Raw genomic sequence first — 21,544 nt, forward strand, 5'->3', positions numbered from 1 at the left:
CTGGAGCCTGGGTGGGCGCAGGGTGCAGGGCAGGATCTCGGGAGAATGGGATGCGGATGGAGCGGGGTGTGTGATCACGCGGGCCCTGGGCATGATCACGAGGAAACAGGATACAGACACGCAAGCACAGGGAGTGACCACGCGAGAGCAGGACGCAAGATCACACGAGAACAAGACGCGATCACGAGAATGCGGGGTGTAATCACGCAGGAAGCCCTGGGCCCGGCTGCGCATGTGCGGCTGCCGAGCCCTGCCAGGCGGGGCGGGGGCGTGCACGAGGCCTCACGCGCCGAGGTGAGCCGCCACGACCCCCGTGGGGAGCCCACGGCTGCCCTTGCATGCAGTGAGGTCCCGGGGCCAGGGCGCCTGCCTGCACCCACCGGCCCCTCCCGGGCACGGAACCACGCACAGCCCCGAGCACGGCCAGGTGTGGCCCTGAAAAAAAAAAAAAATCAAACTCACAAAGGGAAGGTGGAGGTACAGATGCGTTCAGGCCAGGGGTCCCCAAATTGTCCCTCAGTCGTTGGCTGGTCCCAAAGGGTCCTGATTTCGGGGAGACGAGCCCTGCAGGGAAGGTTGGGGACTTCCAGCATGTTGGGGGACCTCCGGGGTGGGTTGTCCCAAAATTGTCCCAAAAGGCATGTGAGCCCACAGTTCTGTTTTAGGGGGTTTTTTTTCTTTTCTGTTTTTTGCTTTTTGGGTCACAGCGATGCACAGGGGTTACTCCTGGTTCACACACTCAGGAATTACCCCTGACAGTGCTCGGGGACCATATGGGATGCTGGGAATCGAACTCAGGTCGGCGGTTTGCAAGGCAAACACCCTACCCTCTGTGCTATCACTCCAGCCCCCATGTCTTATTATTTTTGCGCCATGAGATACACAGTTACAAAGTTGTTCCTGATTGGGTTTCACTCATACAATGTTGCAACACCCGTCCCTCTATGTCTGCATTTCCCACCACCAGTGACCCCAGTTTCCCTCCTGCCACCCGCCCCACCTGCCCCGCCTCTGGCCGGCACCTCCCCCCTTCCTCTCTGTCTCTCTCTCTTTCCCTCCCTCCCTCCCTCCTTCCCTCCCTCCCCTTTTGGGCATTATGGTCTGCAATACAGACACTGACAGGTTATCGTGTTTGTCCTTTTACCTCCTTCCAGCACCCAGTTCTTGCCCAGAGTGACCATTGGTCACTAGCTAGCATGGTCACCGTGGTCCCTTCTCCGTCCTCACCGCCCTCCCCTCCCCCACTCGTGGCAGTCTTCCATCCGGGTCCCACACTTCTGAGCCCACACAAGACTGGGCCTTTTCCTCTGCCGGGTTCCAGGAAGCTCCGAACTCGTTCCTCCAGGTCTGCAGGCACATTTGGCAGCTTCATTCTGGGCTCACCCATTTTTCCTCTCTGCTTCTCACCAACCCCGCATAGCCCGCCGTGTGCTAATCAGATGCAACGCAGGTGCCTGCGTGTGGAGAGGCACAGGGAGGGACCAGTGCTCCCCGACGTCTGGCTCCTGCTGTGCGTCTCTCCCTGCCCTGCCTCAGAGACGTCTCTCTCCTTACCTATCACCTGTTTCCGGCCGTGGTTGGTCCCGGGTGCCAGGGAGAAAGCACAGGGCTGGGGCTCGGAGCTCTGAGCCCTCCCCGCCTTCTGCCTCCGGTTGGCCGGATGATGCTGTGACTACTCACCGCTAATCCTGCCCGATGCCCGGGAACAGACGAGGTGGTGCAGAACAGAGAGCCGGGCCGTGGGTCTGGGGGAACCCACAGGCGTGTGGGCTAACTCGATCAGGGTCAAATCAAATCCAAACCCCAAAGGATGGGCTGCTGCTTCCTGCGTTGGCGAACTCCCTCTCTCGCTGGTGGCTTGGTGTTACGGGGACACCAGGGATGCCAGGGGGGAGCCCGGGGTCTGCCCCGTGAAAGGCATGTGCTGTGCCCAGTCAGCAGAATGCAGGCTGGGGCACTCAGGCTGTGCCTTGCAATATTCTGTAGTGTCAGAAACATGGGCTGCCTAAGGTGGCAGAACCCAGCGTCACAGTCAAGCGGAGGGGCAGCGGGTGTGAGGCGGGGGTCGAGGTTTTGGTGACAGCCCCTCAGCCCTGGGGATTGCTCAGAGGAGAGGGCCTGACTCCGGGACACGCACAGTCCAGGACGCACACGCGTGCAGGGAAAAGGTGCCAGATGCATCCAGATGCCTTTGCAGACGCGGAGGTGCCTGCCACTGGGGTGAGGCGGGCTTCTGCCCCCCACTCTGTGTCCTGGAGCATAAGGTGGCGGCCACTTTCCACACTGCGCCCAGGCCCCCTAGAAGGAAGGGCCTCCCCTGCCCTGCCCGAGTCGCCTGCGTCCAGCTGACCAGTTGAACGTTCTGGGCCATGAAGCACATCCTGCCCCGTCCGATAGTCCCATGCAGCTGTGGACCCTGCTCCATCCTTCCGGTGTGTTCCGTCTCTTGATTGGCTCCGCCCAGGGCCGTGGGCAGGAGGGCGGCACTCACCCAGCGACAAACGTCGGGTGGCTGACGGAGTAAACCCAGACTGACCCGAGACAGCACCCCACCCCATCCCACCCCACCCGACCCCCGCCCCTCCGTGCCACAGGATCCGGGCTCCAGAGCGGAGCTGCTTATTGTCAAGCTCAATTTGCCGTGACTTTTATTTTCCAATAAGCAATCTGGCCAGCTGTGGCTGCAAATGAAATCACCAAAGAGAACCGCCGGCCCCCCGCCCCCGGTTATTGATTTAAAGGATCCAGCCCGTGTTCCAGCCCATCCTTCTCCCGACGGGCATCTGTGTGTGTGGCTAGTGGGCCCCAGGATTCATACAGCGACTCAGCCGTGCGTGCTCCGGGGAGGACACAGTGACCCACTGGCATGTCTAAACAGGAGGGTGTTGCTCTGACATACGTATATAATACACACACACACACACACATATATATATATATATATATATATATATATATATATACACACACACACACATGTTCAAGGTTCTAAGCCTAAAAAAATACATACACAATTAAAACTACTTGGGGGCTGGAGCGATAGCACAGCGGGTAGGGCGTTTGCCTTGTACACGGCCGACCCGGGTTCGACTCCCAGCATCCCATATGGTCCCCCGAGCACCGCCAGGAGTAATTCCTGAGTGCAGCCAGGAGTAACCCCTGTACATTGCCGGGTGTGACCCAAAAAGAAAAAAAAATAATAATAAACTACTTGGGAAAATTTTTCTTTGGGGAGAGAAGGTAAAAAATAATTTTTTTCATTAAACTTCTTCATTTATTTCAGTCATCTTCTATTGGGGGCTCATAAATCCCGGGAACCCACCCACCCACCCAAAGCCACTAGAACCTGCTGTGTCCTGTAGGGTGGGGGCTCTGGGACAATCGTTAATGTTTGTGGCGCCACCTCAGGGCTGGCCTCCAGTATTTCAGGAAAGTCGAGGGCCAGAATGCAGTAGCGGCCATAGGCTGGGACTGTCTGTAGTTTTGGGTGTTTCGGTGTCTTAAGTTTTGGCTCCCTTCCGCAAAGTTCCTTCCGAAGAGAGAGCTGCTGCAGAAATGTCCCTGCCGAAGTCTGGGGGGCAGAGTACTTTCTGTGGGGCCTTATACCCCCGCGGAGAAACTCAGGCAGCGCAGCCCGGTGCCTCTCTGGGCAGCAGGAAGGAACTGTTGTCCTGTTGTACCCGACTACTGTACACAGCCCCCCACGTTTCTCCTCACTGCAGGCCCCCCCGGGCACTCTGGGACTCCAGGGAGGGAGAGGCAAGGGCCCCAGGTCCCCACTGACCCCGCCCCCCACGTCCCTTCCCCCCACCGCTGCCGCAGTGACCAGCAGGGTCTCGGGTACACACTTGGTGGTGATAGTGGGGTCCAGCCTCCTCTGGTCCGGCCGAGGGCTCACAGCCGTGGGGCTCTCCTGGCCTGGGCGCCCGAGCATCCTTCTGTCTGTCTGGGGGCCACACCCGGCAGTGCTCAGGGAATCACTCCTGGCGGGGCGCCAGGGGTCGAACCCCGCCAGCCACTGCTCCCCTGCTCTCTCCCCTACTCTCTGCCAGGTCTAAGCCGCGGCTCTCCAGGGTGCACCCGCGTTTGCACGGCTGACCCACTATGTGCTTGCCAAGTCTCACCTCAACGCCCCCCCAGGATCAGAGCTGATGGGAAACAAGCAGAAAGGGGTGGTGCGGGGTATGAAGATGGCACCCACCGGGGGCCCCCATTTCTGTCTCCTCCATCTCTCCGGGATGCAGTGCCCTGGCTGGACCCCTCCGAGGCTCTGGCGGGCAAAGGCAGCGCGAAGCCTGGCAAGTTGGGGACGGCTTGTGTGAGGGATGGGGGCACTGGGCGAGCCCCTGCCCTGCTGGCCAGCTTTCGGTGGGAGAGGTGTGCAGGTGACATTTCTGCCCCCTCCCTGAGGCCCCTCTCGCCCCAGGCACCCCCTTGCTGGCCAGGAGCCCCTCTTTGGCTTCCCGGGCCCACAGCTCCCCACTTGACCTGGGAGGTGCCAAAGTTTCATCCCTCCCCTTGAGCCAGACCGAGCTCTGACGTGGCAACTGAATGACCGACCTGTTGGCGAACCCAGAGGCCGAGGCCCCCTGGACCAGCTAATGTGGCCCAGCGGCTCCCAGACTCCCCAAGACCCTGAGAGGGTGCCCCCAATTAAAGGGTTCCACATCCCCGTGGATGATCCCACAGGGGGCTCCTCTGTGCCTTTCTCCTCGCCTGCCTGGCACGAGGTTACTCAGAGCAGTAAAATGTTTATGACCTGTTTACTGTGTGAGTCACTGCAGTCTTGCAGCAGAAAATGCTTCCCCAGTTTACCTAGAGCACTGAAAATAGGATTAAGCTTTGGGAGGAAGGAGCAGTACCAAACCCCAGGAATCCCACACCAGCAGAGGGAGAAGCCCGGGGAAACCCAGGAGTCTCTCCTTTCATTCCATTCTTGGGATGGTGCCCTTTCTCCCAGCAGCCTCTGCATCGGGGACAGCCCTTCTTCCCAGCATCCTGTGCATCAGGGGACAGTGCCCTTCTTCCCAGCATCCTGTGCATCTGAGACAGTGCCCTTTCCAGTACCCCATGCATCAGGGGACAGTTCCCTTCCCAGCACTCTACCTGCTGGGTGTAGCTCCATCTTAGTGAAACAATAGGACACTTACATACTCTTTTTTTTTTTTTATTTTTATTAGTGAAACACCATGAGGTACAGTTGTAGACTTACAAATTTTTGTGCTTGGGTTTCAGTTATACAATGATCAAGTACCCATCCCTCCACCAGTGCCCATTTCCCACCACATGGATCCCAGTATCCCTCCCCCCCCAACCCTCCCACCCCACCCTGCCTCTGTGGCAGGGCATTCCCTTTTGTTCTCTCTCTCCTTTTGGGTGTTGGGTCTGCAAAAGAGGCATTGAGTGGCAATCATGTTCAGTCCATAGTCTACTTTCAACATGTATCTCCCCTCCTGGGAGAATCCTCCAAACACCCTTTATTTGGTGCTCCCTTCTCTATCTGAGCTTCCCTTTCCCCTAGAGAGCCCGGCTGGCCTCTAAGCTATGGAGTAATCCTCCTGGTACTGATCTCGGCTATTCTTTGGTATTAATCTCCTATTTTGTCACTTTATAATCCCCAGATGAATGCAATCTTTTTATGTCTATCCCTCTCTTTCTGGCTCATTTCGCTTAGCATGATACTTTCCATGTAGTACCACTTGTATGTAAATTTCATAACTTCATCTTTTCTAACAGCTACATAGTACTCCATTGAATTTACACACTCTTGTTTCTCTTTTCCCCTAAGAAAATGACCAGCAGCTTAATTTTCACCAATTGAGCCGTGTGAAAATTCAGGAGAATTTTTATTTATTTTATTTTATTGGGGGGGGGGGTGTCATACCTGTCATGCTTAGGGATCACTCCTGGCTCTGTGCTCTGGGGACCGTTGTGTGTGGTGACTAGGGTCACGCTAGGGCAGCTGCCCCCAAATAAATGCATGCAGGCCCCTAACCGGGCGGCCAGGTTCCTTGCTCCAGCAGAGGCATGGGAGGGAGGCCTTCCCGCCTGGCCCGAGCCCGACACACTTTCTCCGCACGCCTGCCCGCCCGCCCCCACCTCCCTCTGTGGATGCCGCCAAGGAGCGTGTCCGCTCGGTATTATTTTAGCCACCGAAGCGCTTCCTGCAGGGCTATTTTTAGCCGTCAGGTGCGAGGGGCGGAGGGGACCGGGCGAGGGGCAGGCGGCGTGGCCAGCCCCTTGCCCGGCGTGTCTCTGCGCCTGCAGAGATATCTTTAGTGGCCACTGGCGTCCTCCCTGCGGGGCGGCCAAGCGGAGCCTAAATATACCTCCCGTGCAGCGAGCCCTGGCCAGGCGGCTCTGGCCACTCTGAGCGTGATCCAACACTGAGCGTCCCCCGCCCCCCACCCCAATTAGATTAACTCAGCAGTTTGGAGGGTCTGGTCCGCACCTTCCCCACGCCTGGAACACCTTCCTCAGCTTTCTTCCTTCCAGCTTGTGACCCAGATCAGCGTGTCTAACAGTGGGGGTTCTGCGCCCCACCCCCAGGGCTGTCTCCTGGACGCAGCCCCCAGGGCATGTTCTTCCAAGCCTCCTCCTGGGCCTTCCTCAGGGCCCTGGTGTTGGGCAGGGGGAGACGCGGCCTGTCCGCTGGGGGTCCCGGAAGCAGCCCCCAGAGACTGGGGAGATGTCTCCTGCCTCTACGGCCTGCCGCTCCGAGCGCTCCCACCTTCCCCTGGCCTTGACCCTAAAGAATGAGCCCCCCAAGAAAGTCCCCATTCTGCTGCATCTTCAAAACCAGGGATCCTCACCGCTCGCTGACCCTCTCTCCAGAACCAAGGTGGGTTCCAGGCCAGAAAGCAGTGAGAGGAAGCCCCTCGGCAGTTTGGGGGGGTCTGATGGTGGCTCAGTCCCACCCTCCTCCCAGAGCTTTGTCTGCCGGCCCCCCGCCTCTCGCCTCACACGGCCTCCCCAGGGACCACCATTCTGGGGCTTTTCTGCGATATGGGATGGGGGCTCTAGGACTTGGGTTGGCAGAACCCGAGCCATCACAGCGTCACCCCCTAAAGCAGGGGATGCGGAACAGAGCCCAGGTGGCATGACGACCCCTGACACAGCAGGGCCGGGCACCCCAGCAGGTCTGCGGGGACTTAGAGGGAACCCCAGTGCCCCTCCCAAGGCCATCTCCTGTCCACCAGGCCTGGGCTGGCCTGGGGCCTGCGTGTAAGGGTGGGTGTAAGGGTCTCCTTCCCTCCTACACCGATGCGCCGACCTGGGTTCCCTGATCCCCAGGGGGTGCCGGCCTTGTCTTGCTTTGGAACCAGAGATAGGTGTGCGGGGTTCTTGGCGGCCAGGTGAGGGCACTGCACGCCCCGGGGCTGACCCCCACGTGTCCTGTGGTCAGGAATGGGGGGGTTCTGTGGTTCTTGCAGACTCCCTAGCTCCTTTGGCCAGTGGCCCCTTTCCAGAAAAACAACCAAACCTGGCGCGTCGGCACACGGCGGCCCTCCTACTGAAGGAGCCCTGGCCGTGGCACGGGACAGCCCAGGGTGGGGCGGGGGTGCCCACGGGGTCACGTGGCCTCCATGTCCGAGTGTCATCCCCTGGGCCCGAAGGGACAGTGCGGAGAACATCACCCCTGGCCCGGATTTCTGCCTGGCGCTTCGTTTGTTGTTTGCGTGTTTGTCTCACCCAAGGCCGAGTCTCTAAGAAAAATCAATTTCAGACAGCTGCTGTGACAGGACTAGAAAAATGAGGAGATGAGGCCAGGAGGGCAGGGAAGCCTGGCAACCTTGACCCCTGACCCCCGGCCCCGACTCTCGGTGGCTTCCTTCACTGCCAGGCCCCTCCCGCTTGGTCTCTCCCCTCCGGGTCACTCAGGGTCTCCTGCCTCTCTGTTCCTTCTGCTTGGGGTTCCTTCCTCCCTGAGTGCCTGCCTTCGGGCTCCCTGACCCTGACAGCCCCTCCCCAGGGCCGAGCACCCGCCTGCACAACTGCCTGAGCCCAGGGTACCCTCTGTGGGGCCGGCCCTGGGCACTAGTGGCCCCGTCTCTCCTCTGCCTTTCGAAGAAGAACTGCGGCACAGTCATTGTTCCGTGCATCCTGACCCGACGTTGCCTTCCACAGAAAGATTCCCAGGAAACGGGCCAGAGGGGCGCGTGGAGGCTGGGCTCAGCCCTGGGGCAACCGAGCAGCTCCTGTGGACGTGGCCAAAGCGAACAGACTTTCAGAATAGCCCCTCTGGGATGAAAAGATTCACGGGAGCCTCGCCTGACCCTGCCCACGGCGGCCCGTCCTCCTCCTGTGGTTGAGGTTTATTCTGCTTGTGGTTTATTCTGTTCGGGGACACCCCCTGCACTGCCCAGGGGTCCCTGCTGGCTCTGCACCCGGGAATCAATTGCTCCTGTCCCGGCCTCTCTGTGACTTCTGTTTTAGAAGCTGCCCCCCCCCCTTGGCCATTGTCGCTGGCTTCCCTCCCCCTGTGTGATCCCACCCTCAGGGAAAGCCCGGGCTCGATGGGCTGACTAGTATTCACGGAATGGATGTGCCATCATTTATTTAATCAAGTGCCTATTGTTGCACGCTAATGAACTTGTAACCAATTTTGAGGCGCTCGGGTGGCGGAATTCATCACAACAAAGGGATCCACGGGGCTCTCTAACTCACACCCGGGCAGAAGCACAACTCCAACTCTCCGAGCCGTTTCCGTCGGACGGCTGAGGTGACAGCGTTCCAAGCTCTGAAAAAGAAAAATAGCGTCCTTTATGCCCCCAAGAAAATGCTTGAGAGAGGGGATGGTGGAGGGGGGTCCCGTGGCCAGTGCACTGTCCCCGCCATGGCCCCGGGCTGACCTCTCCCTCCTCCCCACAGGAGCCAGAGAAGTTCTCAGCCAACCCCCCTCACCCGCCTTCTTTTCTCCTCCCCAGTCTATGATCTTGGTTCTGCACTTAGTTCTGTTCAGTAAATATTCTGTATTGGGGGCTGGGAAGCCCCCCAAAACCTGTGGCCCTTGGGGCCGTGATACCAGCCAGGTCTGGCATTCCCAGAGGTCACACGGTTGCAGCCTGCAGCCTGTCCACTGCTGTGCAGTAGGAAATGACGCCAGCCTGGACACGGCAAACCCGAGCACCCAAGACATGACGGCCGCTGGCCAGGCTGAGACGGCCCTGCTCTGCCTTCATGCTTCTGTGCCATGTCTGCTCTGCGGGTCATCCAGAGCGTTTCTCCCCGTTTTTTATTCCCCGCCTCCTGTTCCCACTGTCCTCTCCTCCCGAGCCCTCTCGGGGACTCAGTGGGCAAATATAGCGTGTCTTTAGCGGGGGCTCTGGGCGGCCCCCCGCTGGGCTACATCAGTCTCGGAGACTGTGGGGCTGCTTTCGCCAGCAGAGCGGTCACGCCAGGATGCACCTCATTGGCCATGGGGGTGGGGGGGCAGTTGTATATCCACAGTGCACAGTGCATTTGCTGACGGGGCCGGGGGGGGGGGGGCGGGGAGGAGCACCTTATTTTGAAATCCCAAGCGTTCGGGTGTTTTCCCCCATTTTCTGGTTGTGCTTCATGTCCTTTCTCAAGGCGGACTGAGAGGATGGTGGGTCAGATTTCTGTCCTCTTGCTTTATAGGACTGTGTTTGGGGGCCCCATTGCTCTGGAAAAGGTGTGGCCCCGTGTTGCGGGCCAGTGGTGCTGTATGTGCCTGTATGTGTATACACACACACACACACATTCCCTCAGCAGGTGCCCTGGGAATAGCCAGGGTCTCCTCCCAATGGGGGAAGAGCCTTTTCCAGCAGGAAACCCGCCCCCTCCCGTAGCAGAGCAGGGTCCTCCCAGAGTTAGGGGCACTGGGGTTCGAGCCCACCCCGTGCACAGCAGCCCCGGGATGCAGCCACGGATGCTTCCAGAATTCCCGGGTCTGCAGTGCCGGAGTAGCCTCACAAAGTGACGCTTGTTGCCCAGCAGCGGCGTCTGCAGGGACAGCCACTGCCTCCTGGCGGGCTTCTGCAAGGTGCCAGGCTTCCGAGCCCAGTGGAGGGCACAGGCTCCCGGGCACATCTGAGCCTCGCCTCCGCTCCAGGCCAGAGGAGCTGGTGCCCTTAGTGTCACCATTAACAATCCCACCTGCTGCTGCTGCCTCTGAGACCTGCCTACCTGCCCCCAACAGAGACCACCAGCTCCCCCTCCTGAAACCTGAACCCCAGTAAAGAGAGCTGGAGAGGGTGGCTGCACAGAGAGCCCCAGGTCTGTCTGAGCCTGGCCAAGCACACGTCTATTTCCCCAAGCCCCTTTCCCTGGGGTGTGACAGAGTTTTACTGCTCCCAGCCAGGAATGTGTATGTGTGCTCTGTCCCCAGAGGTCCCCACTCCCCAGCACACACAGAGGTGCAAGGGCGTCTCACACACACACACACACGCTCATGCACACCCCACATGGACATATGCACACGCACACAAACGCTCACGCACACACACAGGTACACATGCACACACGTCGTGCACGCACACGCACGCGCACACACACACACACACACACACACACTACCCTTCTGGGCTTCTTTGTTCCACATGCCACCACCAGTGGGAAAGGACCTTCCGGGCACCAGGAGGGCACAGCCCCACACCTGACGGTCTGCGGCCCTCCGGGACCTGGAAGCAAATAAGCCTGAACCCCCTCACGGCCCTGAGATGCCCCAGGAGACTTTTTCAGGAAAATCCTAAATTTCCGTTAGGCGGTTGGTAGCCACGCAGCGGCAAGGCAAGGCAGCGCCTTTGTGCAGCGGGGCGCCCCGGGGAAGGGGGTCAGTCCGCGCGGCGGAGGGTCCCCTGGGGTCAGGTTTCAGCCAGATCCCCCACCCTCCGGGAAAGGGGGGGCCCCGGCCCTTCCCATCTCCTTCCCGGGCCTCCACTCCCCGCCCCCACCTGCCCCGCGTCCTCCCCCGGGGCGGGAAGGAAAGTGGGTAATAAGAAACCGGTTCGGTGTCAGCGGGAGATGCTCGGCGGCAGGGGGAGGGGGTGGGGGGCGGTCCCCTGAGCCGCCGGGGCCGGGGCGCGCAAACTCATTTTGTGCAAAGAGGGCCTCGTCCCCCCGGGAGCCGCGGGCTGGTGGCGGGCTGTCGTGCGCGCTGTCCATCACGCGGCGCGCGCGCCATCTGCTCGGGATTATGCGCTCAGTTGCCAGGCTACCTGCTGTCGCCGGTAACACTTGAGTGCCCGGCGCGGCGTCTGCAGCCGCGGCCTGATGAAGCCGTCTGCGAGCGGGCGGGGGGACGCGCGGCCGGCCGGGTCCAGGGCGCGCCCACACCGCCGCCCGCAGGCGCGCGGGGGAAGTGCGGGCGCGCCGGCGGCCCCCGCGCGCGCCCGGGGAAGGATGCTCGGGGCGGGCAGCGGCCCTGGTCCAGCGCCGGGCGGAGGACGCAGCTCGCTTCGCTTCCCGGGGCCCGAAGAGACCGGTTCGGGGCCCGAGCCCACCCCACCCCACCCCACCCCACTCCCCGCTTTAATTTCCGGGAGCAGAGCGAGGCGAGGCGCGAGGGGGAAAGAGACAGTATTAAGATTCAGGGCAGAAGACGAGGGAGGTCGCGGGCGCGGGGTGGGGTGGATGGAGAGCAAGGCAGTAATTAAAACTAAAAATACCGCGCCCGCCTTCCCGGCCGGCCCGGCCCGCGTAATTGCAGCCCCCGCGCGCGCGCGTGTCCGCAGACACGGGCGCCCTGTGCAGGCCCAGGCCGGCCCCAAGGTCCACGGGCGCACGCCCCCACCCGAGCCTCTGGCTGGCTGTCCGTCCCCTTGCCCCTCGAATGCAGCAACCGGGAGGTCCCGGGCATGGGGGTGCGGCTGGGGCACGGGCCCATAGGCCGCCCCTCTGAGCAGACTGGTCATGGAGGGGAGTCAGAGCATCCCAGGAAGTCGGCCCCCCACTCTCCTGCCTGCCCCCGCGCTCTCAAGGGCCTCTCCGGACTCAGAGGGTGTCATGGGCCAGCCTGGGCCCCTGAGCTCTGGGTTGGGGCACTGCCGGCCTCATGTTTGACCCCTGGGGAGGAGGAGGGGACCGGGCATTCCTGGGGAGAGCCAGGCGCCAGGCCTCCGGCTGAGTGCCACCAGGAGAGGCCTTTGGGGCCCCCAGCACTAGCTGGGAGCCCCCACACCCCCAGCAGCCCCAGTGATCCGGGCTGAAGGAGCAAGGCTTCATCTCCACCCCACAGCCCCTGCACAGGCAGGAGGGCTGGTGCCCGACAGCTGCGGTTCACTCCCAGGTTAAGGCCAAATCTCTTGGGGTGAGAATCAGCTGAATCCCTGGAGATGGGTGCCAGCACCCCGTGCCCTTAGGTACCCCACGCAGCTGGACACCCCAAGAAGGGAAGGCGGCCCTGGTCAGCGCTAGACCCAGGCCCTAAGTACCCGGTGTCATCCAGACACCTGGAGAAGGGAAGGCGGCCCGTCAGCAGGGCCGGGGGTGTGCTTCTTGTGCACAGTGGCTGCAGAGACGGTTCAGGAGCAAGGGGCTGGCCTTGCCTGTGGCCCGTCCCAGTTCTCCCTGGGGCTATGTGGGGCCCTCTGAGCACCCCTGGTGTGCCCCCTTGTCCAAAAGGAAACAAGGCGCCACTGCCCGTCTGGAGGGAGAGAGGAGGGCACTTGCCTGGTTTGAGCCCCTGGTGGGCTGTGGGGCCATCGCGCCTCGGACATTCCACAGCCCTCTGCTCTTGGCCTGTTCCAGAGAGGATCTGCAGAGACACCTGGGTCGGGCCGCAGCCGCCAGGCACCGGAGGCTGGCACAGAGCAGGGTCGGGCTGTGTCCCTCGTCTCCTGGGCCCTTGGCTCCTGGGCACGCCGCAGTGGGCTGCTCGAGGGCGCCCTCGCGTGTTTGCACCTGGAGGCGCAGGGGAAAGCCAGCGGGCGTGGCCACACCCCCCTCAGTCGAGGCGCAGCTGGGGCTGGGGTCTCAGACGGTTCCAGGAGATCAAGACCAGGGTCCATCGTGGCTCACCGCCGTGGTCAGCCGTGTGCTTTGGGAGGAAGCTGCCAGCATGTTCTGTAGCTGTAAACAATACATACATATATGCATACATGTCCATACACAAATCTATGTACATATACATGGGGTTATATATATATATATATATATATATATATATATATATATGGGGTCAGACCCATAATGCAACGGGTGGGGCACTGGCCTTGCATGTGGTCCACCCAGATCCAGTCCCCAGAACCCCATATGGCCCCCTGAGCCCTGCCAGGAGTGATCCCTGAGCACTGCCAGGTATCGCTCAAACCCCTCCTCCCAAATTTTTTCTAAATAATGTCAGAATATTCCCCTTTGTTTCTTCATGTTCTGTCTCATCATGGAACCCCAGGAAAATGTCTATCCACAGTCCCTTGTAAGGGACACCCACAACCCAGGTCATCAGCCCCTCTGTGCGCACTCTCTGTCTCTCTCTGTCTCTCTGTCTGTCTGTCTCTCTCTCTCACACACACACACACACCTTCATGCTGCCCTTATCAAACAGTCACTGTCACCGTCCTCCCGTTGTTCATCGATTTCCTTGAGCGGGCCCAGTAACGTCTCCATCGTGAGACTTGTTGTTACTGTGTTTGGCATATCGAATACATCACGGGTGGCTTGCCAGGCTCTGCCGTGCGGGCGAGATACTCTCAGTAGCTTGCCAGGCTCTCCGAGAGGGGCGGAGGAATCGAACTCGGGTCGGCCATGTTGGCTGCATGCAAGGCAAACGCCCTACCCGCTGAGCTATCGCTCCTGTCCCTTATCAAACAGTACATTTGTTGATTGATGTGTCCCAGCTGCCTTCCAGAATGTTCTCTCTGGCCAGCCGAGAAGTGGCAGGCGGTTAGGACAGGTGAGATCAGGCCATCCCTTCCAGACGGTTCCCAGCCTGAGGACATACTTACGCTCTGTCCTTTGAAGGGACCAGCCTGTGCGCGGACGCCCAGCCCTTGTCCTTGGACAGTCCCCGGGTGTGAGCCCCTGGGTGAGCACTGCCCCCGGCTAATGTCCTCTCTGCTCTCCCCCCCGCCCGCAGGAGCAGCACCCCATGGGGCTCCCCCGCACCGCCGGGCCCCTGCAGTCGTCCGTGCCCCCCGGCTCGGGCAGCCTGGGCTCAGGGGCCACGCCGGCGGGGGCCGGTTTCCTGGGCAGCCAGCCGCAGGCGGCCCTCATGAAGCAGATGCTCCTGGACCAGCGGGCGCAGCTGATGGAGCAGCAGCAGTTCCTGCGCGAGCAGAGGCAGCAGCAGCAGATCCTGGCTGAGCAGGTGGGCTGGGGGGCGGGCACCTCTCTCATCCACCCCCTTCCCTCCCTCCCGGGAACAGCGTCCTCTGCAGGGGTGCAGGGAGAGGGGCACCTCACTGGCCTCATCTGCTCCCAGGATGCCTGGCCTGAAGGGAAAAGTGAGAATGTTCCGGAGAATTTGTTTCTTGTCGGGGGACAGCCGGAGGGTGTGCAGACCCACAGAGCAGCCTGCGGTCCGGGGGGCTTCCGGGCCGCCCCGGGAAGCACCTGCAGCTCTTCGGAGCCAGCCCAGAGAGGGGGTTCGGGGGGTCCTGGCCTGTACGTGGCCCTGACTGCATTCCTGTGCGCTGGCAAGATGCTCCAGGCCTAAGGAATCCAGCTCCATGGCTCCCCTTCTAGAATGTTCTAACAGGAGTAGACAAGGGAGATCGACCCTACAGCCCAGGTAGACCAGGCTCTGTGTAGGGTCTGGGCACAGGAGGCCCGGCCAGCTGGACTATCACCCCTAAGTGCCCGAAAGATGAGCTGCCCATCCACCAGGTCAGGTCAGCCCACACACACACACACACACACACACACACACACACAAACATGCTCACACTCACACACAGAGAGACACACTCACACAGACATACATACACACATACACATACTCTCACACATACACACACACCACACACACACACACACACACACGCACACGCTCATACCCACCCATCATTCTTGCAGTCAAGAAGCCTCCTGAGCTTCTAGCACTGTCCCTCAGGTGACCAGGGAACAGGGACTGTAGGGGACACTCATTGGTCCAGGAGGCCAAGGGTGTGAGTTCCGTGACCTGTGGACCAAGGGACTGCAGAAGAAACTCATGGGGACAGAGCCTCTTCCAATGAGCAGGGAGAGTGCTCCCTGAGGGAGGTGGGTGGTGCTCCTTAGACATGGGTGGAGCTCCCTGAGGTGGGTGGTGCTCCTTAGACATGGATGGTGCTCCCTGAGGTGGGTGGTGCCCCTTAGGCTTGGGTGATGCTCCCTGAGGGAGGCGGGTGGTGCTCCTTAGACATGAATGGTGCTCCCTGAGGTGGATGGAGTTCCCTGGGGTGGGCAGGGCTCTCTCTCCCTCCTGGGTGAGCCTCACTCTCCCAGAAGAATCTCAGGGAACAAGAGGAATGCACAGGAAAGAGCAGGGGAACCCATCCCGGCTCCCACATCCCTCTGAGACTGGCCCAGCACGTTGAGATTAGACAGTTCTCGAGGGAAAAGATGAACCGTGTGACCTGGTGCCCTGAGAGCCCCAGGCAGGGCACTGTTGCTCAGTGGGGGGCTCGGGGCTTGGGCGAGAGAGTAGGGGGTCTCCCATGGGCCAGACCCTTGCCCCAACGGTCTTCTCCGACGAAAACTGTTTCTGGAGCAAGCCCCGTTGGGTGCTCCGTGTCTTCCATTCCTCCCAGGGGGACGATGATGCCCAAGCACTGAGGTGTGAACCCAGACGGGGCGCGGCGCGGGGCGGGGGTGGGGGGGCTCGCGTCCCGGGGGGCCCGCGGCAGCCCAGCCTGTCCTGTCGTTGCAGCAACAGCAGCAGCAGCAGCCGCCGCCGCAGCTGTCCCGGCAGCACGCGCAACAGCAGCAGCGGAGCCCGTACCCTGTGGCGCAGGTCGGCCAGTTCCAAGGTGAGACCGTCGGGGGGGTGTTCCCGGCACGCAGGGGCCCGGGGCGCAGGACTGGGGCAGCTGGTTCTCGTCACCGCACAGGAGCCCCCCGTGGGTGGGGTGGGGGCACTGTCCCCGCAGCAGAGCCCCGGGCCCACTCCCTCCGAGTGTCCCCGCGGACAGCGCCCGACCAGCTGGTCGCATCTGCACGTCCCCAGGGGTCCCGGGGATGCTCCCTCCCCTCCTGCCCTCTCCACTGGCCGAAGCCCCAAAGGAGAGGAAGTTGGCAGCATTCTGCATCCTTTCCATGGGAGATGGAGGCCGGCGGGGGCAGCCCCGGGGTCCTTGGCCCCGGCTGTGCTGACAGCAAGGGCCTCTGTCCGCGTGGGGGAGCTTGGCCGTGCCCCCCCAGCCCAGCCTGAGTCACCCAGATATTCCCAGGGAGCAGCAGGACCGGCTCAGAAATCCTCCTTCCCGCACCCCACTTCTCTCGGGGCCTGAGTTAATGCCGCACTTCCGGGACGATCAGCTGCTCTAAGAATCTGCCGGAATGGGCCGGTAGTGCAGGGGTGAAGGCACCGTTCCCCCCACCCCCAGCCCTGGTTTGATCTCCTGAGCACCAAGTACGGCCCAACACCCCCCACCCCACAAAGTAATCTGTGATGTAACACAATCTTAACATATCTATATAGTGATTAGATAAGTCGATTCTTTTTGAGTTTTTTTTTTAATAGCAGCTACACCCAGCATATTACTACTCAAGGGCCACCAGGCCCAGAACCTGGGGTGCCAGCAGGGCAGACTTTGGGGTCAGCCTGGAACATTCCAGCATGAGCTCCCCTCTTTGAGCTAACTCCCCCACCCCCACCCTGCATCTGACTTTTTGTCTCCTGTATATATATATATATATATTTTTTTTTTTTTGGCTTTTTGGGTCACACCTGGCGATGCACAGGGGCCACTCTTGGCTTCACACTCAGGAATCACTCCTGGCGGTGCTCAGGGGACCACATGGGATGCTGGGAATCGAACCCAGGTCGGCGGCGTGCAAGGCAAACGCCCTACCCGCTGTGCTGTCGCTCCAGCCCCTGTCTCCTGTATATTTTTATTCCCTGGAGGCTTGAAACAGCCTGAGTGTGAGAATAGGGCGCTGGTCCCAGAGCGTGGCCCGCCGCCCTGGCGGGGAAGGCAGGCTCCCTGGCAGTTGGGCCGTCTCTTTCCTGAAAGGCGCTGCCTGAGCCTGGCCTGAGGAGGCAGCAGCTCCACATTCCCGCCCTCAGCACCGCCCACGGCCTGTGCCCGCTACCCGCTGTCTCCAGCTTCTCTGCACGGCAGCCGTCTTCCCCTTAACTATTTTTTATAAACAACTCGATATTTCCCACTGGGATCAGCTCAGCCTTGGAGTCAATACAGATTTAGCCAGGAAGGTCACAGGACGCCAACATTAAGAGTTGCAGTAGATACTGTGTGTGTGTGTGTGTGTGTGTGTGTACTTATATGCTATATATGTGTGTATATGTACATATGCATGTATGTATGTGTATATGTGTATATGTGTGTATGTGTATATATATATACACTATATACACGGCCGACCTGACCGACCCAGGTTCGGTTCCTCCGCCCCTCTCAGAAAGCCCAGCAAGCTACTGAGAGTATCTCGCCCACACAGCAAAACCTGGCAAGCTCCCCGTGATGTATTCAATATGCCAAACACAGTAACAACAAGTCTCATGATGAAGATGTTACTGGGCCCACTCGAGCAAATCGATGAACAACGGGGGGACAGTGACAATGACAGTGACATATATACACACACACACGCAACATAGTAAATACAGCATATTTCATGGGTCTTACAGGTTTTTTGAGTGGGGTTTGGGCCACACCCAGTGATACTCGGGGCTTCTTCCTGGCTCTGTGCTCAGGAATCACTCCTGGCGGTTTCGGGAGACCATTTGGGGTACTGGGGATCAAATCAGAGTCGGCTGTGCGCACGGCAAGTGCCCTACCTGTTGTACTGTCACTTTGGCCCCAGCCATCCCGTGTTTAATTAGGGACACTGCTCTTTTTAATTGCTTATAGTTAAAATTTGGGGGCGAAGGGGGCATTTGTTTTTAAAGCCTTTCTGGGGCCCTCTGCCAAGTCCCTCTGGCGGGACCCTGAGTGACCTTCCCATTTCCTAATGCGTCGTGGACTTGATCATCAGCCTTAAAACTTAAGGCATATCAAAATTCTCTCTCGTCTCGTTTCTTCAAACGAAAGACACGCAGAGAGCCCCTGGCTGCCCAGAGGCTGGTCAGGAGCTGGACCACGGGGCCCCTCGCTCTTATCGTGTCTCCGCAGTCCCTGGGGGACCCAGTTCGCTCCTGATAGTGACCAGCTGTCAGTGTCCAAGAAATGCCTCTTGGTCATAGACACAGGCCTGGGCAGGGACACGGGGGATTGTTCTGGGGTCCTGGGCCTGGCCGGCTGGGATGCTAGCCACAAACAGGTAAAGGACTCACCGGAGCGAGCGTGTGGGCTGCTCTGCCATGGCCAGTTTTCCAGAGCATGGTTAAAGCGCTCACGGCTGACGCGGTCCTCAGGGAGATGACTCTGCCAGTCTCTGGGTCCTGCCCCCACCCCCACCCCTGACTCGGCAGAGCCCTCAGCACAGCCTCCACGGCCCTTATAGCCTAGGCACATGCCACCTTATTGCCCGAGTCGAGCGTTTTGCAGAGTGGGAAACAGTTTGCTCCTGAAACGCAAACAGGAGTGAGGCCAGGGCAGGACGTGGCCCCCAAAAGCCTGTGCATGGGAGGGTCCGGCACAAGGAAATACAAGGGATGTCTCTGAGCCGAGCGAGATCGGAAGATCGGACCCTTTTTGTCTACACTCCACCCTTTTCACCTCTACTGCCGTGACTTTCGGTGCTCTTAATACTTTCACGCGCACGTCATGCCAACACCGCAGCTGGGAGGACCCCGATCACCCCAGCTCAGTTCTGCAGTGGATCCCTCATTCCTGCTGGTGCTCACGGGTTGCTCTTTCTCCTTTGCTTTCTTTCCCTTTGTATGGGCATGACCGTAGAGTGAGAGTGTGGGTCTGTGTGTATGTGCGTGTGTCTGTCCCAGAAGATCCTTATTGACTTGGGGCTTAATTCCCTGGTGGTGGCACTCCCTGGCCCTTTAGGCGGGTGATTAATTTCCATCTTCGATGTTCCCCAGTTGGTGACAGTTTTACCCCCGAGGTGGAGGCAGGCGGGAGGCCTAGCTGCAGGACGGGTGGGGCCTGAGCCCGCGTGTCCTTGTGTCCCTGCAGGCTCTCCACAGGACATGGCGGCCAGGAGTCAGGCAGCAATGCAGACCATGCGCCCGGCGCGGCTGATGGCGCAGAACGCGGGCATGATGGCCATGGGGCCAGCGCAGAGCCCGGGGAGCCTGGCCGGCACGGCCGCACCATCGGACATGGGGCTCTACAGCTCGGCGCCCAGCGGCCAGCCGGGAATGTACAACCTGGGCACGGGCATGGCCCCGATGCTCCAGCACCCAAACCAAAGCGGCCTGGGCATGGCAGCGCACGGCCCGGCCCCGGGGCCCAGGCAGCCGGGCGCGGCGCAGGGCGCGGGCCTGGTCAGCGGCTTCGGACAGAACATGCTGGTCAACTCGGCGCTGGCCCCGGCCGCGCAGCAGCACGCGCAGATGAAGGGGCCCGTGGGCGCAGGCCTGGCCCGGCCGCAGGCACCCACGCGACTGCCCAGCATGATGGGCGCGGCTGCCCAGCAGGGCGCGTCGGGCTGGCCACAGCGGAGCCTGCAGGCCATGCCCGGCAGGACTAGCGGCGAGCTGGGCGCCTTCAACAACGGGGCCAGCTACCCACTGCCCGCCGGCCAGCCGCGGCTCGGCAAGCCGCCCTTCGCGGGCGCACTGGGCCCGGTAGTGGACGCCAGCACGGGCGCCGTGCGCACCCTCGCACCGGGGGCCGCGGGCCGCCAGATGATGCCCGGACTCCCCGCGCAGCCGGGCGGAGGCCAGGCGCGACCGCTGGTCCTGCCCGGCCTGAGTCAGGCCCTGCCCGCCTTCGGCCAGCCCCCGGCCCCGCAGCAACTGCCCACGGGGGGCTTCGCGGCGGCGGCAACAGGCGGCCCCACGCAGGACGCAGGCTACGGCTACGGCGGCGACGGCGCGGGGCCGCCCTTCCCCGGCCTCCCCGATGGGCCGGACCTCGTGGACTCCATCGTCAAGGGCGGTCCGGGGGACGAGTGGATGCAGGAGCTGGACGAGCTGTTCGGGAACCCCTAGTGCCCGGGGGTCCCCCAGAGCGGGAAGGAGGCTCCGCGCCCCCCGCGGTGGATTGAGCCGGACTGCAGGGGCGCCGCGCGCGCCCACCGGGCCCGCGCCTGGACCAGGAGCGCGCGGGGTGCGGCTACACTGGAAGAAGGATTGTGTGGCCCCGCCCGGAGGGTGGCCACAGGGGGACGCGCGGCCGGAGAGCCTGGACACGGCTCCGTCTGGCCCGAGCCGGCCGCCCCCCTACCCCCTACCCCGGGGAGAACACGGGGCCATCCCTGCCCCTGGCCGGCGCCTCCTCCTGGACCGACCGTCTGGGAGCCTCGTGGCGGCGCAAGGCTGAGTGGACGCAGGTACGGGCACCCCGGGATGTGGCCACCAGGTGTCGGCCGGACTCGGACTCGGGTGGCCACGAGCGGCCGGGGTAGCCCGCAGCGCGGAGCCCTCTGCCCGCAGGAAGGCCCACCCGAAGGCCTTCACGGGCGTCCACTGCTGCTGACCGTGAGCGCTGGGCAGTAGGCGCAGGCTCCCCTGGGGGTCGCTTGGAACCCACCGCGGCCTGCCGAAGACCACGCGAACGGGCCGTCCGCGGGGCGGGGCGCTGTCCCCTGCTGCCGCGAGGGTGAGTGACCAGCAGTGCCCGCGGCCCCTCCGCAAGGGGCTTCGACTCTGCCAGGCAGGAGGGAGACCCTGGGGAGTGCCTGGACTCCTCGGGACTCCTCACGTGCCGGGGAGTCCCGAGACCGGGGTGCTGGGCCGGAAGCAGGGGACAGAGGACAGGGGACAGGGCGCGGGCGGACACTGCCCCACCTGCTCGCTCCCACCCACGGAGGTTGCACACGCGCTCCGCCAGGGGGCAGTGCTGAGCCGGCGGGCTACCCAGGCCCGCAGGGACCAGGAAAACCAAAACACACACACACACACACACACACACACACACACACACACACACACACACAAACGCGAAACAAACGAGGGGGGCGGGGAGCCATGGAATACTTACTCGCCTTTTTCTGAAAGGTGCAGGAAACCAATCTGTAAGTAACGGTAGGAAACTGGAGGTGGGCCCCAGACGGGGTGGGGGGCTGAGACCGTGCAAGGCTTCCTCCAGCTGCTCAGCGCTGGGACCAACAAAATAGAGAGGCAGATTTTACTGAGGTCATTTTGTTTGGGTTTTGTTTATACAACGGTGCTGATGTATATGTAATGTCGAGGGGGAAAAAAAAAGTTATCTGTAAATAAGTTTTTACAATACTGCAGATTATTCACTGGGTCTACTATCTGTAAAAAAATAAATATATATATATATACATATAAATATATATATATATACTGTTTGTTTAAAATAGAGTATTTTTATTTCATCCCCTAAAGCATCCTCAC

General features: G+C 61.0%; 1 protein-coding gene across 1 annotated transcript in view; it reads left to right on the forward strand.

The window, feature by feature from the left end:
• MAML3 (mastermind like transcriptional coactivator 3) overlaps positions 1-20,203 on the forward strand; it is an 86,118-nt gene extending 65,915 nt beyond the window's left edge. Inside the window, exons 3-5 of the mRNA XM_056134517.1 lie at positions 14,039-14,269; positions 15,824-15,911; positions 19,194-20,203. Of these exons, the coding sequence (XP_055990492.1) occupies positions 14,039-14,269; positions 15,824-15,911; positions 19,194-20,173 (1,299 nt within the window). The 3' untranslated portion in view covers positions 20,174-20,203. The remainder of the gene's footprint in view (positions 1-14,038; positions 14,270-15,823; positions 15,912-19,193) is intronic.
• Positions 20,204-21,544: the final 1,341 nt, after the last annotated feature.

Source organism: Sorex fumeus, unplaced genomic scaffold, assembly GCF_029834395.1.
Source record: "Sorex fumeus unplaced genomic scaffold, SorFum_2.1 ptg000099l, whole genome shotgun sequence".
Lineage (NCBI taxonomy): Eukaryota > Metazoa > Chordata > Mammalia > Eulipotyphla > Soricidae > Sorex > Sorex fumeus.